Source organism: Phycodurus eques, chromosome 3, assembly GCF_024500275.1.
Source record: "Phycodurus eques isolate BA_2022a chromosome 3, UOR_Pequ_1.1, whole genome shotgun sequence".
In the NCBI taxonomy this organism is placed as follows: Eukaryota; Metazoa; Chordata; class Actinopteri; order Syngnathiformes; family Syngnathidae; genus Phycodurus; species Phycodurus eques.
Window position 1 is genome coordinate 6,274,056 of NC_084527.1, and position 24,568 is coordinate 6,298,623.

General features: G+C 41.6%; 2 protein-coding genes across 2 annotated transcripts in view; both read right to left on the reverse strand.

The window, feature by feature from the left end:
* Positions 1-694, reverse strand: part of LOC133399852 (proprotein convertase subtilisin/kexin type 5-like) — an 89,945-nt gene extending 89,251 nt beyond the window's left edge. The window contains 1 exon segment of the mRNA XM_061671800.1: positions 159-694. Coding sequence (XP_061527784.1) covers positions 159-323 — 165 coding nt within the window. The 5' untranslated portion in view covers positions 324-694.
* A 4,354-nt stretch (positions 695-5,048) lies between these two features.
* LOC133399853 (ubiquitin-associated protein 2-like) overlaps positions 5,049-24,568 on the reverse strand; it is a 30,215-nt gene continuing 10,695 nt past the window's right edge. The window contains 20 exon segments of the mRNA XM_061671801.1: positions 5,049-5,767; positions 8,519-8,707; positions 11,268-11,341; positions 11,648-11,755; positions 14,564-14,734; positions 14,794-14,994; positions 17,163-17,241; positions 17,334-17,384; positions 17,467-17,558; positions 18,907-18,958; positions 18,961-19,128; positions 19,207-19,264; positions 19,827-19,833; positions 20,659-20,766; positions 20,843-20,882; positions 21,251-21,488; positions 21,582-21,772; positions 21,774-21,812; positions 23,899-24,035; positions 24,113-24,250. Coding sequence (XP_061527785.1) covers positions 5,672-5,767; positions 8,519-8,707; positions 11,268-11,341; positions 11,648-11,755; positions 14,564-14,734; positions 14,794-14,994; positions 17,163-17,241; positions 17,334-17,384; positions 17,467-17,558; positions 18,907-18,958; positions 18,961-19,128; positions 19,207-19,264; positions 19,827-19,833; positions 20,659-20,766; positions 20,843-20,882; positions 21,251-21,488; positions 21,582-21,772; positions 21,774-21,812; positions 23,899-24,035; positions 24,113-24,250 — 2,237 coding nt within the window. The 3' untranslated portion in view covers positions 5,049-5,671.

Here is a 24,568-nt window from a genome sequence, read left to right on the forward strand (position 1 = left end):
GCACCTGTTGTGCGTTCCGGCTCCGTGTCCCCACGCCTTTCTAGCGAACTTTCAGTCGTATCAAACAACATTTGGACACGTTTTGGTTCGGCGGCCAGCCCCTGTGACACTTTGACAACTTGGTACGAACCGAAGGAAAGGAGAGGAATGCCGCCTACCTGTCCCATGTTCCTGTAGCCGTACTTCTCCGCTATCCGCTCGGCCACCGCGGCCCCGCCGGGTATCCTGACCGCCCAGTGGTTGGTGTAAATCCGAGCGTGGCACGGCGGCGGCGGCGTGAGGAAGCCGAGGCTGAGCACCAGGACGCACAGCAGGCGGACCATCTTTCCCCCCGCTAACTTGTATTTTCCCCTCCTCCTCAGCCTCCTCTCTTTCTTTTCTTAAAAAAAAAGAAGGAAAAAAAGAAGCTAACTTTGGTCGAGCGCGGCTCTCATGGACGGCCGAAGCGGGATAACGAGAGCGAAGGACCGACGGAGGGAGGTGGAGGGTGGAGGTGCTAGTAGTAGTGGTGGTGGGAAGTTTGCCTTTCTCCTCAAAGCTCTAATAATGTCCACATGAGAGAGTTGGAAGTTCACTCCGGTGGTAGCGGTAGTACACGGAGGCTCCTCCGAAGCGGTTCGCTCCACGAGCACTCCCCGGAGGTAAACGTCCACACGTCGGCTCCTCGATAACGACTAACTAGCTGGAGCCTGTTCGCCGGAACACCAGACTGGAGCGGAGAGTCCAAGCCAAGGGTGGCGGTGGGGTGGCGGTGGGGGTGGTGGTGGTGGGGTGGTCCCTGCCGAGGAGCCGCCGGGTCTTAAAGACAGTTGAATTAAAGAAATACAAATCACAAAGACGGGGAGGTGGGTGGTGGGGAGTCATGAAGGGGAGAAGGGAGACATTCAGGGCCACTTAAAAAAAAATATATATATATATATATATATATATATAAATCATTACAAAAATGATAAATATCCAAAGGTGGCAAAAGTACTCACTTTCTGTACTTCAGTAGAAACATACATGCTCGTTGAAAGAAATACCCTGGTAATAGTGGAAGTACTCCTTCACTTAAGGAAAAGTTTAAATGAGTACAGACTCTAAACGTTAAAAAGGGGGGAGTTCGCAAGTTTTTTTGTTTTTTTTTTTAAAGAAACCACCACGCCCGAGGATGAACAACCTATCAGAAACAGCTGGCAGAGGTGTCAATTATTTGCCATACATTCATGGATGGTCACACGCCCGCAAAATCACGCAGACCTGTTAGATTGGTCTTCATTTCTGGAATTATGTTTTGAATATGCACCTCTGTAAATACATTGTCTCGTTTACAAGCAACTGGGCATTGGGTTAGCAAACAGAAGCAGAGAGCTGAGAGGAATCATGCGACGCTGAATTAGCAACATTTCTGCTCGATAGGTACGCTTTTCGCCGCTTTGGTTTTTAATTGATTGTACATTCAAAACAACAAAAAGTCAGTCATCAGTCATTCCGTTTGTGTGTTAGTTTGCCAGTCAGTCGGTTAGTTAGTCATTCTGTAAATCAGTAAGTCTGTCACTCAGTCAAAAAGTCATCAGTCATTTAGTCTCTGACTTAGTTGGTCAGTCAGTAAGTCAATTTTTAAGGCAGTCAGTCAGTTAGTTATTCAGTCAATCCATTAGTTAGCGAGACAGCGAATCAGTCAGTTATCTAGTTAGTCAGTTTTTTTGATATTGTGCTTTGGGTAACGCTGATGGTTTTCACCACTGCATGGATGATTGGTAGACGCAATCCTTGGTGTGCCCAGTTAGTAGAGCAGTTTCTACATCTTTTTGCATTAGCAATCAAGGTTGCGCCCTTTTTTTTACACGTGTAAAACTTTGAGAAATCAGGTCCTTCGTCGGTTATTCAGTCAGTCCGTTGCATTGCGGCCAAATAGGGCAGTGACCCACCAGAACCAGCAGATAGTTGTGATGACAAACATAATGTCAAATCTTTGGCAGTTGGAATTACCGCCACCTACAGGACTGGAATGGAACAGCACCACCCAGAATTGTAATTCCTCAAATTGTACTGAGGATCACACTAAATTCCTTTTTTCTTCTTTGGTTATCATCATTTCCCTTTGCAACCTCAGGTACACTTCTGTGGTGGTACCTCTCTCTCTCTCTCTCTCTCGCTCTCTCATACACCAAACATCTTGTAGAGATGTGCTGCTAAATGCGAGCTTTGTCAGTGTGCTGCTTCATATTGACACACACATACCAGAGCAGAGTTAACTTAACTATGACCTCCACCTTAAACCACAATCAACAACTAACACTGCACACATTCTCCTCCTTTTTTTTTACTCTCCAAGTCACTGTTATTGTCAGCAAAAGTGTCACAAAAGAAAAAAGAAAAAGCAAAACACACACACACAGAGAGTTAATCCTTTGATTCTCACCAAGTGGTAGGTGTTATTGATTACAAGCTAATGCGAACTGAACTATGAGGTGCCGTAGAGGGCAAAAATAACATTTACCTCTCACGTTCAACAACAAAAAGTTTCACACTCACAACAGGAAGCCTCTTCACACACAACAAAAAATAAAAACTCACATACACGCACAAACACACAGACAAAAAAAACATCTAATTTACACCAAAATACCTCACACTCACCCCCAAAACAAAATTTTTTACTCTCTCTTAGATGAAAAAGGTCTCACAGAGAAAAAAGATTAAAGAATATTTAATGACTAATAATGATAATATAACAAAGTAAATAAATTCTGTCCTCCATTCTTGCCTTTAGTGATTTATTGCAGTGATACATCAAAACGGTCAAAACTCCTCAGTAGGCGACAGTAATATTAGTTTTTCTTTGCAGAGGAGAAATAATGTGCGTCTGTGAGAATGATGTCTATATGTACTGACCAAAGTAATTTTTTATCATAATCCCCTTCAAAACATTGCCTGTAGAGTTACTAAAAAATTCACCACCTTCAGCATCACAAAGTGGATTGTGTTTCACTTATTTTCTGCATATTTACACTAGATGTCATGTCCAAAACTAACCCCCCGCCCCAACCCGGAATCCCCCCTTGGAGTCCTTCCGTTCACCCCCCTGGCCGTGCAGCCCAGGTCACAGCTGACTAAACGCTGACGTTCTGGAATGCGCCTGCTATTATCCACCCATTCAACGTTGAGTGACGTCTTTTTTTCCCAAAAAGCTGTGAGGGACGTCCTAATCGTGTGCTAATTTCAGCTCAATTCCTCCAACCAATGAACACGACAAACATGTCAGGCTCTGTTCCCCCATTCCAAGACAGAGATGAAAGGGAAGAAAGGAAGTAACACGAGAATTATTTTTATTTTTTTTTGCCATTTAGGCCTTCCAATGAAGACGAAATGAACCTCCCCCCAATAAATAAATAAAATAAAAAAATACCCCAAGAAAATGTCAAACTCTGAGGGATATTCCTGTGCTGCTTGGGGGGGAGAATAGCAGGGTGCATCATGTATTCTCCAATCATGTTTCCCCATTGAACGTTTCTCCAATCATGTTTCCCCATTGAAATAAATGGGAAATGCCATTAAACCATTCAAGCCTCCCCCCAAAAAAACAAACAAAAACTTGCAAAACTTGCGTTTGTTAAAAACAAAAATAGAACTCTAATATTGTTCACCATAAAACAGTCAAAACATGTCAATAGAATGTAAATAATTAAGCAGCTTGTACGTCATGATTTAATGTTCCAGTTCAATTAATTGTGCTGCTCCTCTTCTGGTGTGCCCACCTTGGCCACCGGGGTGGGGGCAATATAATACAATTATACAGACTAAGAATATAAAAACTAAAAGGCGATCTTGAATGTCTTCTTGTGATTCCTTGCTGGATGGGCATTTGGCCAGTTAGGGGCTGAACCTTCGAGTTCACTTTTACGTTTGACCGTGTACTTGAGATGCAACAACTGCCACCCACAACACACCTCTTTTCCTCTCACCACATACCAGGTGTACACTCACATTCATTCAATGTTCGAGTACATTCAGATGTTTCAAACGTTTTCTCCGACAATGCTGTTGTGTTCTTCGTGTAAAAACGTCCTGCAGTACATTAGAAATAGCTACACTGCTTTCTAGTGGTGACAGACTTAAATTACAACCTGTAATCATTGGCAGCCAAACAAATCTAGTGAACCTGGATTATTTAGGCCCAATTTTTTATTATTTTTTTAAACTGACCATTTATTTTACTTTTTAACATAATGCACCACCATATAATTTGATTAATGTCGCGTTTGGGTGTGATAGAGGAACACTCAACTGGGGACTTGACAAGCACACTTGCTATTTTGACAACTGCACAAGCCAGTTTTCAGTTTCCTCAAAGTGATATACGACAGTCACTCATTACCTGACAACGAGAGTGAGAACAGGCTCTAAGAGACATCTTAAAAGTGTTTAAAGCGTATGGGGTGGGTGGAACAATTACATAAAGAACATATTGTATCCCCTGATATAAATGGGGGGGTTCACTGTAAATTACACTTTTGAAATGTAGAAAAAAATAAATATGCTAAGGTAAAAAGTATTGTAAAGTAAACCTTTGCTTTGTTTTTAATAAAAAGTCCAACGGCATACATAGTACTCATCTTCAACCTTTCTTTTGTAGTTAATGTGATTCCTCAAAGAGTTGCTCTGTTCTAATTGATACAGTGCCCCAAATAATCACCGGTCAAAGTAAAAATACTGAAAATCCAATGGAATACACGGTGGTCACTTTCAACCATGCATTTCTCAGTACACCACGCTGATCAAAACAATCCAGATGCCGCCTTAATTGCCTAAATTTGTTAACAGTTCCTCAAATATTGGCCCTGCTCAGAGAGACATGCCAATAACGAGGAAGATTGGGGCTGGGTGGGGGGGGGGGGGGGGGATAAATCCAGAAAAGTTCCAATTACATTCATCATTGCATGCACTGTTGCAGCATATCTTTGAACATTAGCTCACTTGTAATAGAAGCACGCTTCAAGAAACTTGGTTAAATGTTTTTCGTTAGACCATCCAACGCATTAAAATAAGAGACAGGAATCAGGTGAAACTTCCAACATCTCAGAACCTTTATTCGGAGGGCAATGAGGATTAAAATTAAATTAAAATATAAAATTTGGGTTGGCGGGAGGGATGTGTCTTGGACAGGGACAGAGGGGATCTTACAAAATTAACATTGGGGGAGGTGTGTGTAAATGCATATAAAAAAATAACGAGAAACGCAGTAGTTATGGTGAAGCTCCTTGCCCCCACCAGAATAGTCCTCGTGTAAATCAGTGCTGTCGTTCTCACTTTGCTTGTTTCTTTTTCCTGTAACTTTTTTCTCTTCCTGCAGTGTTTAAACTCAACTAACCCAAAAAAGTCCTTCAAAAAAATGCAGCAACCACGCTATTAAGTTCTACTATTACATATACAGTATATATATATATATATATATATATATATATATATATTTATATAAATACATACATAAATATCTTACACGTACATCCAATTTGGAGCCAGGGGGAGGAAGAGAACCATTTTGAGGACTTGTGGAGGTGGGGGCAAGGCCAGGGCACATATGGTTGCTTGTGTGTGGGCGTCTTTCCTTTTTGTTCCTTTTAGCACACAAAAGGGAGCGGCAGGGTTATGGGTTATTGGGGGTGTGGCGTTTTAGAAGCAATCCTCAATTGCCCCAGTAGGGAGAGCTGCCGTAACTGGACTTGCTGCCTTGGGTTTTCTGCTGCATGCTGCTCGACTGACCGCGCTGACCCGGTCCGCCCTGGAGGGGGATACAAGCAACACGACTTCATTAGTCAACTACTTCTTAAAAATGGTTGCTCCGCTATACTAGTACACGCCTTTTCCCGACTAAATGTACATGAAGAAAGAGGGGAAAACAAACCAAGGAAAATAGAAGCTGTCAAATGGTACTTTGTAGACAACCACAACCATGCACTTCTAGAAGAGATTTCCTCAAATAGTGCTTTCACTGTGGCCCAATTCCCAAGCATTTTACGAAATGTGTGCATTGTACTATAGTACTAAAATTCTACACTGGGTGGCAAGGCATAAGAGAAGTAGTCTGTTCTCAACTCTCATCTCCTTGCTTCCAACCAATCACACATGATTCGGTAAGAGTGACGCAAAGCTCAGTCATGCACAGAATGCTCCTGTTATGGTTTGAAATGTGGAGGTGTGAGTCTGCTGCTGTTCAGAGCAGGGGTGGATCTATTCTTGTGGGGGAAAAAAGGACCACTGCCCACCCCAAAATACAGGAGAGGAAAAAAATATATATTTTGCATTACCTCGCATTTTTTTTTTTTTTTTTTTTTTTATAAATTCTGCCCATTCCTGACCATACACGTCAAACAATTTTGTTATACAAGATTATCCTATAAAATTGTCCTTAAATCTGAGGTGTGTTGAGTGGCTTTGTCCTGATCAAGGGTCCCAAACAGGTTTGGGTTGACAATCTTAAATGAACTAGACTTTACACTGATTTTTTTCGGCCTGATCGGTATCGGCCGATAATTAGCATTTTATGCTGATCGGCTTTAAAAATCATAATTCATTGATCTCCTCCGCAAAAGACATTTACTTGCGTCGCCATCGTGCACAGTTTATTTTTAGCCTTGTCGTGTCTTTTGATGTAGTACTGTAAATTTCTGATGGCCAATGAAGTTATTTATATTAAAAAAAAAAAAAAAAAAAAAAAAAAAAAAAAAAAGCATGTCAGGCGTGTGGGACAAACAACACGTAATGCCAAGACAAATTTGTTCTTTCACGATTGCCCTATGTGAGACTACTGCAATAAAATATTGTATTCAGATACCACTACATCTCGTTTTTCTTACGATCATTGGGCTTTATCTTGTCAACACAAATGCGACCGGATACACTCGTTACGGTGGCGACCACAACAAGAGTGGATCGATAGGAGAAAATGGGGAAAAAACATGTTGGCGGTCTCAGGACAGGACGTTCTTTTATGGCTTGCTTGAGGTATGTTCCCGTACTTTTTAAATACGATACGGCTCGCAAGCAGGCAACAAAACGTTATGTAGCATAGCAAGCTAGTGGTAGCACTGATGGTTGTACGTAAACATGCACCCATTAATTCTGTCATGTCGTAATGGTTGGTTTGACCTGACTGATTATAGAATACACGATTAGACTAGAGCAGTGATTTCCAACCTTTATGGAACCACGACACGTATTTTACAATTGAAAAATCTCACGGAACACCAACAAACTGTCACAATAAACGGATACATTAGTATTTTTTTTTTTTTTTTTTTACAATCACTGGGCTTTATCTTGTCAACTCAAACGTGACCGGATACACTCGTTACTATGGCGGTGAGAACAATAATGAGATTGCCCCGTGTGTTCATAAGAACAAAATGGGGAAAAACGTGCGTTGGTGGTCACCGGTGCTCGGGAGAGGATGTTTGTTGAAGGCTTGCTTGAGGTATGTTCACGTACTTTTAATACGATACGGCTCGGAAGCAGGCAACAAAACGTTATGTAGCCTTGTAAACTAGTGCTAGCACTAATGGTTGTAAGCGAACATGCAGGCGTTCTGTCGAATCATGCTCTAAAGTTTTGGTGTGTGAAGTAAGTTAATTACAATAAAGTTAATTTAATTACAGTTAAGTTAGCACCCATTATTTCTGTCATGTTGGTTTGACCTGAATGATTATAATAGATCTGGTTAGAGCAGTGATTTCCAACCTTTATGGAGCCAAGGCACATATTTTACAATTGAAAAATCTCACGGCACACCAACAAACAAAAATGACACAAAAAGTGGATACATTACTGTTTGTACTTCCTGCCATCTAACAGAAGACCATTCATTTGCCCTTGTCTGTCACTATGCCTCACTGGCATAGATAGATGAACAAATCTACAGTATTTATTGTAAATAATTTTTTTTGAGCAAGTACATAAGTATCTACAGTAAATGAACAGGTCATTTAAATAGGCACGTTTCTCCATCTTGTGATCGGAGTTTTTTTTTTTTTTTTTTTTTTTTATAAACTCGCTGATCGGCCCCAAAAATCCTGATCGTGTAAAGCCTATTATAAACGTGTTCAATATTTACAACGAAAACTTTTCACGTGTGGGGGAGAGTCAACTTCTCCCAAGTCATGACGCTGAGAATTGTGATGTGAAACAGAAAGTAGCGCCCTGCAAAAAAAACCAAACGTGTCCTATCCGATGTCGTATTTGGTATAAAAGTGGGTTCCCCAGACAGCGAAGTATTTTCCAAAGTGTTTTTTTTTTTTAATAAAACAACAGTCCTGCTTTCAGTCCCCTCAGAATCATTCGGGTAACCACAAACAAAGTTGCTTGGCCACTATAAGGGAAATATTGTATTTTTCATTTCATTAAATCATTAAGCACTTACAGAAAATGCATTTGTAAATACTACAATTAGTTAACTTGGAAAAAATATACACCACACCTGAAAACGTGTTTTTTTTTAATAGACATTTCAATCTACACTTATAGAAGATGGCAATACCTGTGTCTCCTGTGTGAGGTGGTGGTGTAACAACTGCGAATGGGGTTGTTGATGCGGGGGCAAGATGTGCAGGAAGGGAGCTGGCGCGTAGCCCGGCGCTCCGGGGTTCATGGGCCCCGCGCCAGCCAGGGCCGAGGGCAGGCTGAAGGGTGGCGGTGTCCCCGTGTGGAAGCCCTGCTTGTCGAATGACTGGCAAAAAAATAAACAAAAACAAACAAACAAAAAAGCAGTTTAACCAAGAGCTTTTGTGCTCATTGTTGTGACACTTCATGTTCTCAGTCTGATATGTTCTGGACTCCTTTTTCCGTGCCAGGAGTTGTGCAACAACACAGATGTCACTGAACTTCCCATAGCTGACGTCATGACGTTTTCAGACAGCAAAACAGTTACCGGTAAACTACAGTAATTCCCGGCATATTTGTGTTTTTTTTACCCGTGCAATCTACAGCGACTGAAAGTAGTATTTAACGTCACCATTTTTCCTCACTAAATATACGTCCAAAGGTGCTATTTACCTGAAATTTCACCAGATGTTGGGAACAAAAGTAATCCATTCATACTGTAAAATCTGAAATTAAATTGTGAAATGACACAGGGAAAAAGTATTGAACAACGAAAGGGAGGTGCAAAAAGGCATTGAAAGCCAAGACAGCTAAACTATCAATAATCAAACAGAAATCCAGCCCCTTGTCAGTGCAAATGAATATCAGCTGGTTCAGTCCTAATTGATGGCCTACAAAAAGGTCTCATTGCCGAGGTGTGAGTCAAGACATCTCATGATGGGTAAGCACAGAGAGCCGTCCTCAAGACCATATTGCAAACCAATTGTTGCAAAACATAACGATGGCATTGGTTACAGGCGCATATCTAAGCTTCTGAATGTTCCAGTGAGTACGGTTGGGGACATAATACGTGAGTGGAAAGCCAATCATACCACCATAAATTTGCTTCGATCAGGTGCGCCTCGCAAGATTTTTGACAGAGGAGTGCAAAGAATAATCAAGAGTTGTCCAAGAGCCAAGGACCACCTGTGGAGAGCTTAAAAAAAAAATAAAAAAAAGACCTGGCATTAGCAGGTACTGTTGTCACAAGGACAACTGTCAGTAATGTACTCCGCCGCCATGGCCTGTATGCATGCTCACCACGGAAGACCAAATTGCTGAAAAAAATAAAATAAAAAATGCATGTCAAAGCTTGTTTAAAGTTGACTGAGCAACATTTGGACAAGGCAGTTAAATACTGGGAGAATATAGTCTGGTTGGATGAGAGAAAAATTTAACTGTTTGGATGTCATAATGCACACGTTCGGAGGAGAAATGGCATTGCCAATCACCCTACAAACCATACCAACAGTGAAGTTCGGAGGTGGGAACATGATGCTGTGGGACTGCTTTTAAGCAAATGGTACTGGTAAACTTCACATTGGCAGGATGAATGGGAAAATCTACAGAGACTGATACAAATCTGCTGCCATCTACGAGGATGATGAAAATAAAACGAGGGTGGACATTTCAGCAGGATAAGGATACAAAACATACTGCAGGGCAATCTCTCAATTGTTAAAGAGGAAACAAAAAATAAAGCTGATAGAATGGCCCAGCATATCACCTGACTTGAATCCAATCGAAAATCTATGGAAAACTGAAACTCAAGGTCCATAAAAGAAGCCCACGGAACCTTCAAGACTGCTTGCGTAGGAATGGGCCAAAATCACTCCAGAGCAATGCATGTGACTAGTTTCTCCATACACGGGGCATCTTGAAGCTGTCATTGCAAACAAAGGCTTTTGTACAAAGTATTAAATAAATACAAGGTGGGGTGTTCAATACCCCCCCCACTCCCGTGTCATTCACACAACTTAATTTCTGAGCTTATTTGTATGTATGGATTTTCTTGGGTTGTTCCCAACATCTGGTGAACTTTCAGGTCAGTAGTACTTTTGAAAATATATTTGAGAAAAACGGTGACGTGTTAAATAATTATTTCAGCTGCTGTAGTGCCAGCGTTTTTGCTCTCTGAAACACCCAACGATGCTACCAAATTCCTGTCTAAATAGGAATTGGCATCAAGGAAGTATGTTGAATACAAGTGTGCAACAAGCTAGATCTGTAGGAGGAGCAGCCAAGTTTAACCAGGACTGTTAGTGTAAGTTACAGAGTCTTCGCCACGTGCATGTGCACACACATCTCCGGTGTATTTTTCAAACAAACATCATTTCGAAGCCATTTATGTGGAAGGTTAATGCATTGGATGATGAGTTAAATATTACATTTATAAAAATATATATTTCCATTTTAAACAGGCAATTTTTAATATATATATATATATATATATATATACAGGCAATTTATATATATATTATATATATATATATATATATATATATAAATTGCCTGTTTAAAATGGAAATATATATTTATACAGTATTCCCCTGCTATTTGCTGCAAGAAGCCCTGCAGAAAATAGCGAAATACTGCAAGTAATTAGTGTAAGTGTGTGAGAACAGGCATTACAGAATACTTTAAACAGTTTAAATATAAAAAATAAAAAACATTTTTTTTTAGTCTTTTTAAATATGTTCAAATGTGTTTAAAGCATATGGGAGGGATAATAAAAATAAAGTTTTGATTGCACATGTTCACCTATTGCTGGTGGATCTGGAACACATCCCCCGCAATAAACTTGGGATCACTGTATTAATACAGTATCCTTGTTAAAACGTGAGTTAATCAAAAGAGGGTGGAGTCACCTGTGTTTTGCTGTAAATGGACGCACTCATGTCAGGTACTCCTCCACTGCTGCCTGATCCGGACATCCCTGGTGCTGAGAGCAGAAGGGAAAGCGACAGACGTCACTCGAACGGTACTGTCAAATAAGTAAATACATAAATAGGAGCTGGTGGGAGGGGGGATTGGGGAAAGGTCAGCCAGTAGGAAGATGCTGATTAATGAAGTTTAGGCAGTGCACAAGCAGGAAGCACACTGCTTCTCCCATGTGAATCACGTGCGGTCTCAAACACACACACACACCATCCTCGCTTTCTTTCTTTAAAACGCCCACTGACTGATGAAAGAGAATGTGTGTGTGTGTGTGTGTGTGTGAGTGCACGCATTTGGTTGGCGTGTGTACCTTTCCCTGGGCCGCTGCCCGCCGACTTGGCGACTTGAGACTGGGCAGAGCCTCCGTACCCTCCCTTACTGTACTCCCCAGCGTGGGCTTGAGACAGGTCGTCAAAGGCTGAAGGAATAAGAGGAAGTAACGAAAAAGAAGAAGAGGAGCAGATAGGATAGATGAGGTGAAAAGGTGAAGAGGAGGGGAGAAAAGCAGTAAGGTAACCTGACTACAATGTCAGCTGTCTATTTTGAGCCAACCTCAGCAAGGGGGCAGTGACAGTGGTGGTGGTGATGTTGGGGAGGGCGTTGAGCTATACATGCAGCACAAGCCTAACACACACACACACACACACGCACGCAAGCAAAAAGACCAGACTCCCGACAACCCGAACCCACACGCATGCAGTGCTGAAAGTTCACATTGTAAAATCCACTAAATGTAAGGCAAACGGACTAAAAGCTGTCTAGTTCCCTTCCATTCAAGTTTTGCAAACTGTTATCTCAGTGAAACACACCTATTTTGGTCATTCTTCACATTTCACCTACCGACTGTAAATACACTTTGTATTGCTTATGGTCGAAATAATAAAAAATATCCTAAAGCACAGAGGAAATTCAATCTGTTCCAAGAACCTGGCCAACCTCTTGTTCAAATACTGTACTGTTTTGTTCAAAGTCTGTCACCATGTTTTGAGTAACATTTTGTACAATCAGTGTACAAATAAGTTGAGCACTATTAAGCACAAAGACTATGTTCTCAACCCCCCCAAAAAAATTATTTGTTCATACATCAAAGAAAGGAAATAGAAATTATCTGTTTAAGTGTCATATGTAAAAATAAGTTAACCACTATGAAGACAAAAAAAAAAAAAAAAAAAAAGTTAAACCTGCACTCAGGGACTGTTGTCTTTCATTATTCCTATGGGAATCCGCTGGTAAGACTATTCAAGTCCCTGTAAAGCTCGGCTCTGAGACGGTGTGGATGTGTCCGCTGAATGGGCCGAAAAATACACCCCGCTCTACCTTCAGCTGTCGATCAAATACGTTTGTACGTGCCTATGCAGCCCTCTATGTTTGAGCCACAAAAGCATAGCAGCTTAAAGCATCTGCTGGCTGAAATAAAAATGGAAAAACAAAAAATAAAAGCCACACTCCACAAGCCATGCTGGTCGACATCCATTTTGTTCATAGATCCCCCGAAAATGTAATCCTAGCAAACGCTGCAGGAGGAATGGATCTATGATTCTGTTTATTATGATCATTTTGCCTTGATAGGTCTGTATTACCGCTTTAAATTTTTTAACCAGTCCTTTTTGGGTGCTTGGTAATGCAGAATGGATGATCTGTATCCTTTTTATGCACACTACTTTAATGAGTGCTAAGTCATTAGCCGGGTTTACATAGAGCCCTGGATTCAGATTAGATTCAGGTTAGATGTCCAAAATGGAATACAATTGCTCCATAAAAACACCTCAATCAGATTAAAGATCATGCTTTTAACAATTTGTACAGGTATGTGCCAAAAAATATTGAGAGAAATCCCATTTATTTCAAAAAGTGAAACTTTTATATTACCTTCACCACACACAAAGGAACAAAATTCAAGCCTATTTGTTTCAATTTCGATTATGGCAGAAAGACAAAAATAAACAAATCCAGTATTTCACAAAATTAGAATATTTCATGCGACCAACAAGAAAGGATCATTAACACAGAAATGTTGGCCTTCTGAAAAGTGTATTGAGGTAATATGCCCTGAGTACTTTGTTGGGCCTCCTTTAGCATTAATTTCAGCATCAAGGCGGCATAACCCAAGTTGCTTTGATATTGGCCTTCAGATCGTCTGCATTTCGGGACCTCTGTTCCTTCATCTTCCTCTTGACAATACCCCATACATTTTCAATGGTACTTTTTCTCCTTAGCTCAACACAGATGTTTCTGAGGTTTTTGGTTCAGGAGTGGCTTGACACATGAAATTCTATAGCCGTACCCCATGTCATGCAGACGTCTGTATGTGGTGGTTCTTGAAGCACTGACACCAGCCTCAGTCCACTCCTTATGAAGCTCCCCCAGATTTCTGAATCACCGTTGCTTGACAATCCTCTCAAGGCTGCGCTCATCCCCGTCACGTGTGCACCTTTTCACCTTCCTCTTAACAATCATACTTTGATACAGTGCTCTGTGAGCATCCAGCTTCTTTTGCAATTTCTTTTTGAGACCTTTTCTCCTTATGGAGGGTGTCAATGAGGGTTTTCTGCACAACCGTCAAGTCAACAGTCTTCCCCATGATTCTGAAGCCTACCAAGCCAGAGTGAGACCATTTAAAGGTTGAGCAAAACTTCTGCAGCTGTTTTGCATTAATTAGCTAGGAAGATTGGGACACAGTGAGCCTACAATGTTGAACTTTGTCATGACATTCTAATTTTGTGAAATACTGGATGTTTATTTTTTTGACTTTCTGCCATAATCATCAAAATTGAAACAAAGGCTTGGAATATTTCACTGTGTATGGTGAAGTAATAACGTTCCAAGTTTCACTTTTTGAAAAATTATTTAAATAAATGTCCCGATATTCACATTTTTGGGCACATACCTTTAATTTGTTTTTAATCAATTGCATTATTGCACTATTGCATTAATAAAAGATTAAAAATCACAACTACTGTGCTAAATATATGACTGATCATCTTAAAGCATCTACTGTTTACATATATCTGCGCATGTCACTCGTCTTTAAAACGGCTCTGAGTGGCCCATGTAAACACCAGATTGGAATAGATCACATCACACCAAAGCAGTTGACCTCAGATCTTCAATCGGAATGAAAAATAAAGTCTCCATGTCAACCCAGCCACTGACAAGTGGTTCTGCTAATGACTTAAAAAAAAAAAAACTAACTTATTCCAAGTTTGTCCTGTGTTGTGGCTCTTACCTGTGCTGTATGCATGCTGTCCATAAGTGGGCTGATGCTGTTGGTGGTACTGATTGGAAGGGTTGGCCAGGCCCATGGTGGGTTGCTTGGCCGAAGTAGGAGGCACAAAGACGGTGGGGCCGTACTGAAAGGCCGAGGGGACGCCGGGCATGCCTGCGTAGTATGGCAGACCTGAAAAAACACGGCTTAGTAAAAATGTGCAAGTGTAAAATATGTAGTCGTCTCTGTACCAGTGTATCCATATCCGGGTGGTAGCGGGGGGTTAAGGAAGGCCTGGTTCTGGGTCTGCTGGCCTTGGTTCTGGCCTTGACCCTGACCCTGTGTACCAGCCGGCTGCGCTTGCTGGCTCTGCGACTGCACGCCTGCCGTGGACAGACTAGTGGGTGGTGCTGGGGACGACGCTTCGTTCCTCCCAAACTTTGTCGCCTCACCTGGACAATGGCAGAGCAAAATACGACAGAAAACTTGATAGCAGCTAGCTGAACCAGTTTGCAAACTGGGAATACGTTTACATAATTATAGAGTTAACAGGAGTGTCAGTTTTAGGGCTGCGACAATTAATTGAAAAGCTGGAATAATTCTCTTACAAATAAAGTTGACGCAAAAGCCCTGCTTCTAATCTTTGCAGGGATAATTTTTCCAAATGGACTGCTACTGCAGTCACATACACCACTACGTGTAGAAAGAAATTCCCGCGATGGTGGCGAGTCATAAGGAAAGAGTCCGTAATCTAACTTCAAAGTATTGCAGGTATACAATTTGGACTATAGTATTCAGACGCATTGTTCACACTCAGTGATCCCCCCCTTTATTGCTGCGAATATTTTACAGATCCACCTGCAATAGGTGAAAATCTACGATGGCTTGACCATATTTTAAAAAGTTGCACTCCTACTACAAGCTTTAAAACACTTAAACTTATTGAAACTTTCAAAAAAAATTGCAAGCACACAATCTATAGAAAATACTGCAGCATCTGTGTACATGCATCGTCTTTTAAAGAAGCAAGGCCTAATGGGGTGGCACGTGACTGCAAGACTGCTTCCAGGCATGAGCTGTGTCCAACAGCAGCTCCTGCGCGAGTGCGCTCATTGTGTTTCTTTTACGATTCTCACAGCATTTAATAAACACCAGAAAAGTGCATCTGTGACTCTCTTTACTACATGTGAGGACATTACAGCAAGTAAAAATACTGTTAAATACCATACAAACGATAACTTCAATAAACTGTGGGCACAAGAACAAACAACTACTATATATAGCAGGGAAAAACGAATTGCTGTTATTGTACTCTGATACACCCTTAGATGCTACAAGATGGTGGCAAGCCCTCTCTAATACAGTGCTATGAAAACCTAAAAGGCCCCCAACTCAAATTCTTATATTTTTGCATAGTTTTCCGACTTTACCGTTTAAGCTCTTCAAACTAACGTAAATAGAGAAATATAAATCCAGTGAACTTAAAATGCTGAACAGCGTTTTTTAAGGTCATCCCATTGGCTTCCAATCGGATTCAAGTCTGGACTTTGACTAGGCCACTCCAAAACCTTCACTTTGTTTTAAACCTTTCAGAAGTTGACTTTTGAATCGTTATCCAGCTGCAGAACTCAAGTGCGTTTTAGCTTGAGGTCACAAATTGATGGCTGAACATTCTCCTTCAGGACAAGAGCAGAATTCATGGTTCCATCAATCACAGAAAGTTATCCAGGTCCTGAAGGAGCAAAGTAGCCCAAGACCATCACACGACTTCCACCACATTTGCCTGTTGGTAGGATGTTCTTTTTCTTAAATGCTGTGCTACATTTACATCAGATGTAATGAGACGCACACCTTCCAAAAAGCTCAACTTTCATCTTTTTAGTCCATATAATACAATCCCAAAAGTCTTTGGAATCATTCAGATATTTTTTGGCAAAAGACAGGCCTTTATGTTCCTTTTGGTCAGCAGTGGTTTTCGCCTTGGAACTCTGCCATGGATGCCATTTTTGCCCAGTCTCTTCCTTATTGTTGTGTCATGAACACTGACCTTAACTGAGGCAAGGGAGGCCTGCAGTTCTTTAGAAGTTGTCCTGAGTTCCTTTGTGGCGTCCTGGATGAGTCATTGCTGTTCTCTTGGGGTAATCTTTGTAGGCCGGCCACTCCTGGGAAGTTGTGTATGTTATGTATAGGTTTTCGCTTGCGATGATAATGGGTCGCTGGAATCCTTAAGCTTTTGTTGAAACTTTAGATCTTTTGTCCGACAGGTTCTGTTTAAGTGATTTCTTGATTGAACAGGTCTGGAGCTAATCAGGGTTGGGGGTGTGATCAGTGAAAATTAACCAAAAATTGTGATTACCCATTCATTTTTTAACAAGGGGAGTAACTACTTTTTCCACACAGGGCCAGGTAAGTTTTTTTCCCGTAATAAATGAAATAATTTAAAAACAGCATTTTAAGTTCACTTGGGTTATATTTGTCTGATATTTACATTTGTTTGATGATCTTAAAGTGGGTAAACTATGCAAAAATAGAAACATTTGAGAAAAGGGCCAATACATTTTCAGGGCACTGTAGAACTTTTTCCAGGTTGACTCATCAGACGAAGCCCACTGCCACTCACCTGAGTAAAGATTGTTGGCCAGGCCTTCTCTTCCAGGTATGGTTGCCGTAGTACCAGGGAATGCTACGCCATAGTAGTCCTGAATAGACAGACACTATAAAACCCTACGATCCCCATGCAATAGAACCTTTGACCGTATGCTATACCTAATATGTACAAAATGAGACTCACCATAGGAAGGCGAGACTGCAGCATCTGCAGGTCCTCATAGCCATAGATCTGCTATTGAGATTAACACAGATGAAACGTTTAAATAAATTTGTGTCATTATTTTTATAACTCTGTTATTTGGACATATGGTTACCGGGTAAGCAGGAAGCAAGCCACCAGGGCCCATGATGTACTGACTGGCCAGGAGAGGCGGTACTCCTTGGGCCAAGTTGGGGGGAGCTTTACCTGGGAAAGAAAAAGATACCAAATCACATCAAATCTAAATGAGATTCAACCATTTTTTATGCAGGTTTACACAGTGGATTTCCTCATATAATAACACCAATTTTTACACATCAGGAAAAAAGGATAGCAACTAATCATCTTGGTTCAGAGACGTTATTGTTCGCAAACATTTAACTACAGTGACCATTGAACACTGTTGCAAACCATAATAGCACCACCCAAAACGGGTTACTCTATCAGATTCAATTGTGGAGTCATATGTATGTTGTAAAAAAAGTTACCGGCACAATACTAATGATGATCTTGCATTATGTGGAAATGGCATAGATTGACATGTGACCTGCTCCACAATGTTATATGTATCCATTTCATGTTCTATTATTATTATTTGTTCTGCAGAGTCTGCCTCAGTTTTCCATGATAGTCCATGGCTCAAACTTAACGTTTTATAGTTCTTGCCCAAAATATTTGCTTGCTCTTAGTAAACTCGAGCTTTCCCTGTTCAGTCAAGTGCACTCAAATGTTTGCTATATCTCAGGTTTACCACAGTATTAATCTCACGGTACGCTAATTATTGCGTTATTGTGGGAAAGATCACGGTATTACAGGAAGGCTGGCGGTACAAGTGGGGCAAAGAGGTGAAAGCAGGAACACCGAAAACACCGCCGAGTCCTCCTCAATAGGCTGTTTGTTTCCCTAGAGGTTTTTGTGAAAAAGACATCGTATATTACCATGCACTTCTATCCCCATCCATACAATGTTTCCACGCCCAATTGGTTGCGTTTACACTCAAATAAGGAAGTGAGACGCTCTAGTAGCCTGGCTAGGTGGCTTGACTTTGTAAAGACAGCACAAAACTACATTTTCACCACAACCGCTCAATTTTATGCCAAGACAAGGCCCCAACGATAGAGGCACTTAATTTTGCGATTGTGAATATTGTGACATCCCGACATACACAATTTTTTTTTCATACGCTTGCACGATCGGAAATGTTGTATGTTTTGCTAGCTTGACCGTGAATATTTAATTTCCCCAGACAATCGGCAATCAGTAAAGTTCAAGACCTGTAGTACTTGCTCAACTAAATTGGAATACATTTGTAGCCAGGTTTAATAGTTACCCAACAGTTAACTCCTCCCCTGTACGGTTGGGTAAATACAGTCCGCTTCCGCCATTTGCAGAAATACGACAGAAATATTCGGATCTCAGATCTCATTAAAACGTAACTATAATACAGTAATGCCCCGCATATTTGTGGTTCACAAATTCACCTACTTGTGTTTTTGTGTTCCTTTGTGCATATATTTCACCTTTAGTCAGCATGGTTCATTTGTGGGGGGCTTACCGGAGGTGGTGGTGAGGCAGGGGCACGGGACGGCTGTTTGTAGCCGAAAGAGCAGTCGTTCGTGCCGTTCTGAGTCAGTCCCGGCGCTCCGGACGGGTGTGGAGCGCTGTTAGCGCTTGAACTGCTGACAGCCAGTGGGGCCGAGGGAGTGGCATTGTGAGGCTGGCTCGGCGGCGCTGAGAAGGCATGGAGATTGCCACCGACACTATCCTCGTTACTTGCCTAAGACCAAAGAATGTGAGGAAAGTCTTGTATCCATCATTTTCTGTTTAAATTTAGTGGGAGGATGTTGACACTTACCGGCAGAGAAGATATTGTGGTGTGTGCAGGCCCAGATGAATGAGAGCTGCTCAAATGGCTGAAAAGCAAGTTACATGCATTTGTCAGCTTTCATTTTCTGGCTATGTTACGACCTGGGTTCCAAAATACTTTTGCCGATACAGTGTTTGAGTGAGCGTGATCAACAAGTGGTACAATTTGGAATATAACCTACATTTTCTGGACAAAAGTATGCCTCCAGAGGCATACTTCTCACACACACACACACACACACACACACACACACACACACACACACACACCAGGCTTTACACGATCAGGATTTTTGGGGCCGATCACCGATCAGCAAGTTTAAAAAAATTATAACGGATCACAAGCTGGAGCAATGCATCTATTTACATTTATAGTATATAGTTGTGTACTGTATGACTTGTGCATTTATTGTATATATTTGAGTACTACATACAGAGTACTGAATCTTCAAAATTCTCTTGCATTTTAGACAAAAGGTAAAACATCAATGACCTCTAGGGGGCATTCAAGGAATGGCCACTGACAAATTTAGGTCAAATCAACATTACAACATGTAATGGGTGCCAACTTACTGTAATTAAATTACTTTAACAAATACTGTTAATGACATGCTGACTAACTTTCTCACTGTCCCGGCTATATGGACGGGTGTTGTCCAGAGTTGGCGTCAGTTAGACTCCCCCGTTTTAAAACTCACATGTGGCTCTTAAGCACAACTGTTTGCACCCCCAGACAAAACAATGAACCTAAGTGTATTTTGCTTTTTCTTTGGCTATTTTTGACGTTTCTTTCACGCAAGCATAGAAGGGGTACCAGTGATGGCAAAGAGGTGTGATCAGAACCATGGAATGGAAACTTGAGTATACAACATGAACATGGGTGATGCAATTTAACATCACTATTAATTCAACCATATGAAGAAAACAGCAGCGTGACTGTTCTGCAAACATTTTCCCGTTCCCTTCACGCCTTCAGAGTGTGGATAGTTTTACTGTAAATTTAGTCTTAAAATCCAGTGGTTAACTTATTTCTGCACATGTAGTATAGTTAAAACATTGTGTAACATTTAATAAAGGTTTTATGATGAACAGATTAATAATTCGGTTATTAATGTTAACGGTTAACGACAGTCCCAACGTATGACTAGCGCTCTGCGATGTATAGTTTGCGCAGCGGTATAAAAATACGCTGTCACGAAGCTTAGTAAAAGCCTTAAAGTTTTTCCTTTGAGTGTTTTATATTTACAGCCAAGTATTTGTCATACAAATATTTACTGTAATTATGACTACTACTAAAAGTGTTGCTTATGGACTACGGTGTATTCCGAAAAGCTACAAATGTGGGCTACATAGCCACCATAAAAACAGAACTCTGTCTTAAACCAATGACAACGTATTTCCCACTGGAAAACAATAAGTTTGCCTCTCCTTACCCGTTGACCTGAGGAAATGGGCACAGAGTAGGGGGTGGTGGAAGCCGTGTGGTGACCAGGGCCACTGTCACTCATTATTGGAGACTCCGTTTTCAAAGTTCTCAGCGATAGTGCAGCTGAAAATAAATAAAAAAAGTTAACATTTTATTTTGAACACCTTAATTTGACAGGAGTTTGGGGTCACAAACTTACCATCCTGTGTGCCTTGCCCCTTCATGCCACAGTAACCATTCTATGAAAAAATAAATGCATAAATAAAAATTCAAGAATAATCTGTCATTCAAGCATTCATTTTCTGTAATGTTGCAGAAAGTTTTAAGACCAGCGTTTTCCAAATTATACTGAGCAAATGCACATATTTTACATTATATAGGTTTCATAGCATAGCTAACAAAAATGTCAAAAAGTATATTACCATAATGCTGGACACAGGTTCATTGGACTTCAGTGGGAGAGCATTTAATAATTCTGCCTGTCACTATATATCACTGGCATAAGTAGATTAGCACAGATATACAGAATGCGCACAAAATTTTCAGACCAATTAAGTGAAATCGGACAATTTCCTGCGTCCGTTAGAAATCAGTGCTCTAGACTTACAGTGAGGGGGGCAGCAACAGATGGCTGGCCCTCTTTGCCCTGAGAGAATGCCAGCTGGGGAGGCAGGGCTCTGGGTACGCCGCCCTCTACACGCATTCCGGGGGCCGATGCTGTGGAGGAGGGTGGGGCAGCCGCACCAGGGTGGACCAGGGAGTTGGAGGGCGTGGCGCTGGGTAAGCCTAAGGACGGCGAGGGGAAGCTGGCATCCGACATGGCAGGTATGCTGCTCACGTGTTCGCTGTTAGGGTAGCACAGATGAAATATTTATAAATAAGGTGGAGCTTCAAAAAGTCCACATTCATGCAGAATAGACACACACACACACACAAACCTCACAGATGCCGTTTTGGGAAACAAGCTCTGCGGTTGGTGAGGAGGCATGCTGGCAGTAGGGACAGACATGCCAGCTGCTGGAGGTGCTGCCGGAGCTTGCTCCCGGGCCAACTCCTTCTGGGACACTTCGATAGCGCCCACCTCGGAACCAAAGTCCAGAGCGCCAAACTGAAAATTTAGGCCCGAGACAGTCAGCCGAGCCCGGCATCACCACTGCAGATGAGGGGATCTGAGGACAAGTAGTTTATAGTGTTAACATATATTAAGATGAACAGATGCACTAGCAAGTTAGGTACAGCTGTCAATACAGTAGGTCCTGTTTATGAAGACGTTGTGTTCCAATGGCACGACGTAAACAAAACTAAGTTGAAATGCGCCATTTTCTATCATGAACCAATACTAGAGCAGTTTTGACGTAAATTTTCCTGATATTGTGGAAATCCGCAGTTCATTGTGATTGTTTGTTTTATGGGCACGATGCACTTCCTTACTCGATGGAGGAATCAAGCCCGCAGTGACCTGTGTGCATCAGGCTAGATGCAGCATGTGCTTCCACAGAGGTTATGGTGGTGGGCCAGCTTAAACATTCGCCTGGTGGCGCGAAGACAAGATGCAAATTTTGTGTTCAAAAAGTGTTTTAATAGGTTTCAATGTTTAAAACCTGTGGAAGGGTATTTTATTGGTAAAATTACCTAAAACCATATTTACCCCAAAAAGATCTTTACAGCAGATCGTAGATTTTGACCTATCGTGGGGTAGGTCTGGAATTTAAGTCACTGTATTAGTAACTTAAAGGCCAGGACAGAATTTTTTTTGTTGATAACTCTAGAACCCCTTTACAAACCGCCATTGCCATTTCGAAGTGATTATATACCAGATATACTGCAGTTAAATCGATAAATATGATGCAGAATGCGCCTTCTGCTTTTTGCATCCCGCGCCTTCGGGTCTTAGTCTCTTTCCGGCACTGTGACGTCACACAAGCCAAACATCGTGTTCATTCGGCGTTGTGTGCTATTGTTCCTGTCGTTGTATATTTGTAGTCATATGATTTAACGGCATCACGATGGATTATTGTGTGGTATTTGGCTGTACAAATGGTTCAGGCAGTGGGAAGAGTTTTTTTCTTTTTTGGGCTTTCCAAGTGAAGAAGGAATACGTGACCAGTGGATAGGGAAAGTCAATCGACAGGAGACGAAAGGTGGTCAGTTGTGGGTGCCTAGCAAGCATTCCAAACTGTGCTGATCACTTCGAACCGGCGTGTTTTGAAAAAGGCCAAGCAGAAAGCGGTGGATGCAGAGGATGAAGTTGAAACCAGCTGCGCTGCCAACTATTTTTCCTACGGCCATCGGGACCTCAACCGGCAGCAAAGCAGCGCACACAAAGTGAGGATTTACTTGTATATCTATGACTATTATGGTTGCTATGCACTGGGGAGCTAGGAAAAAAAAGACCCACGCAGCAGTTTTCAGTACCGACGTCTGTACTTTTGCCTATACGACAAGCCAACAGACACACAGCAAAGACTGTGTGCGGCGTTATTACGCAACTTGAGCGAGGGGCACACAATATATAGGAATACTGCATACTATGTAAAAGCTTGTGCTGTGTCACTGAAACATATAACTATATAATGCGTATAGTCGTGCTTTTTCTGTATAAAAAGACATGCTTTTGACATACCGTCACATCGAGCCAGTGGCCACTCTCTTACTGTTTTACAGCTGCTACTTGGCTGCTCGTTGTAGTCATTGTCTGATCGGCTCAAATGTACGCTTTGATGAGGCCAAGTTCAGTTGGGTGCTCCTGTACGTCAAAATCCTCCTCCTCCACATATTCCAACACGTTCCTCGCCATTGCGTATAGTGTGTAGCGTGCTGTGTTTGTCAATTGCAACGTCACTTCTGGTCGCCCTTGCGGTAGATAGCGTAACCACACCGCGGTGTCTTGAGCTTCGGGTATGTTCGGGAGGACTCATTATGAGTCATAAAAAGAAACCTAATTTTTAGCTAAACTATGGTTGACAACTTGCTGGAAGTTACGCTCATGTATTACATAAACAATGCAAATATGAATTTTAATTGACCCCATAACATCTTTGTCATCTGACCTTTAAAACATGGGATGCTAGGTTTTTGACTAAGTTCCAGTCTTATGGAAATAATATACCCCGAATTTGAAAGCTGCAGTGTGCCAGTGTAAATATACTGGTAAAGTCATACGGTAAATAAATTTCTAATTTTAAAATGAAGACAAAAACAGATAATAGTCACACGGATTAGTCAGTGGCCATCGTAGTGATTAAATAGGGGCACCTTAGAGGGGGGCGGTACTCTACGCTTCTGTGTCTTGATTTGTCGCATGGTAGGTTCTGTGATAGGAGAGTCCACAGCAGGCAGCTTCATTCCTGGAGAGGCTCTCTCTTTTGCAGGCAGAACTAATGACTCGTGACCTGAAGAATTGGTGGGGTGAACTAGACAGAATGGTCGGTAGAACAGAACAATGAATGGAGGACAGTTCCACTCATACCTGGGGGTGTGGGCACTTGCGGGGCGTGTGAATGGGACAAAACCAGAGGCTCTGTGGTGGGAAGGATGGAGGCTTGTTGGTGCCTCTGTGCTAGTTGACTGAGCACCGCGGAGGGTTCTGGCTGAAGCTTCATTTCCACTACAGAAAACATGAAACAATGTTTAAAAAGGACATGCATTTTTTTCCCCACCACAAATTAAAAATCAGTGTCTCTGATGTGCTTTAGTCAAAATAATGTGCCTGTTTGAGGTTTGGTCTTCTCTCATGTAAATGCGTCCCTGCTCACTCCCAACCCCTCTACTACAGAGCCAATGGCAAGTATAGCTTTCATTACCCTGATGGCCGAGGACATAGCTCGATGGTTGCGACGAGGCTAGCAGCTACTGCTAGCACAGACTGTGTTGTGGGGGGAGAGGGACAAAAAAACTAACAAGCAAAAAAAAAACTAATATATAA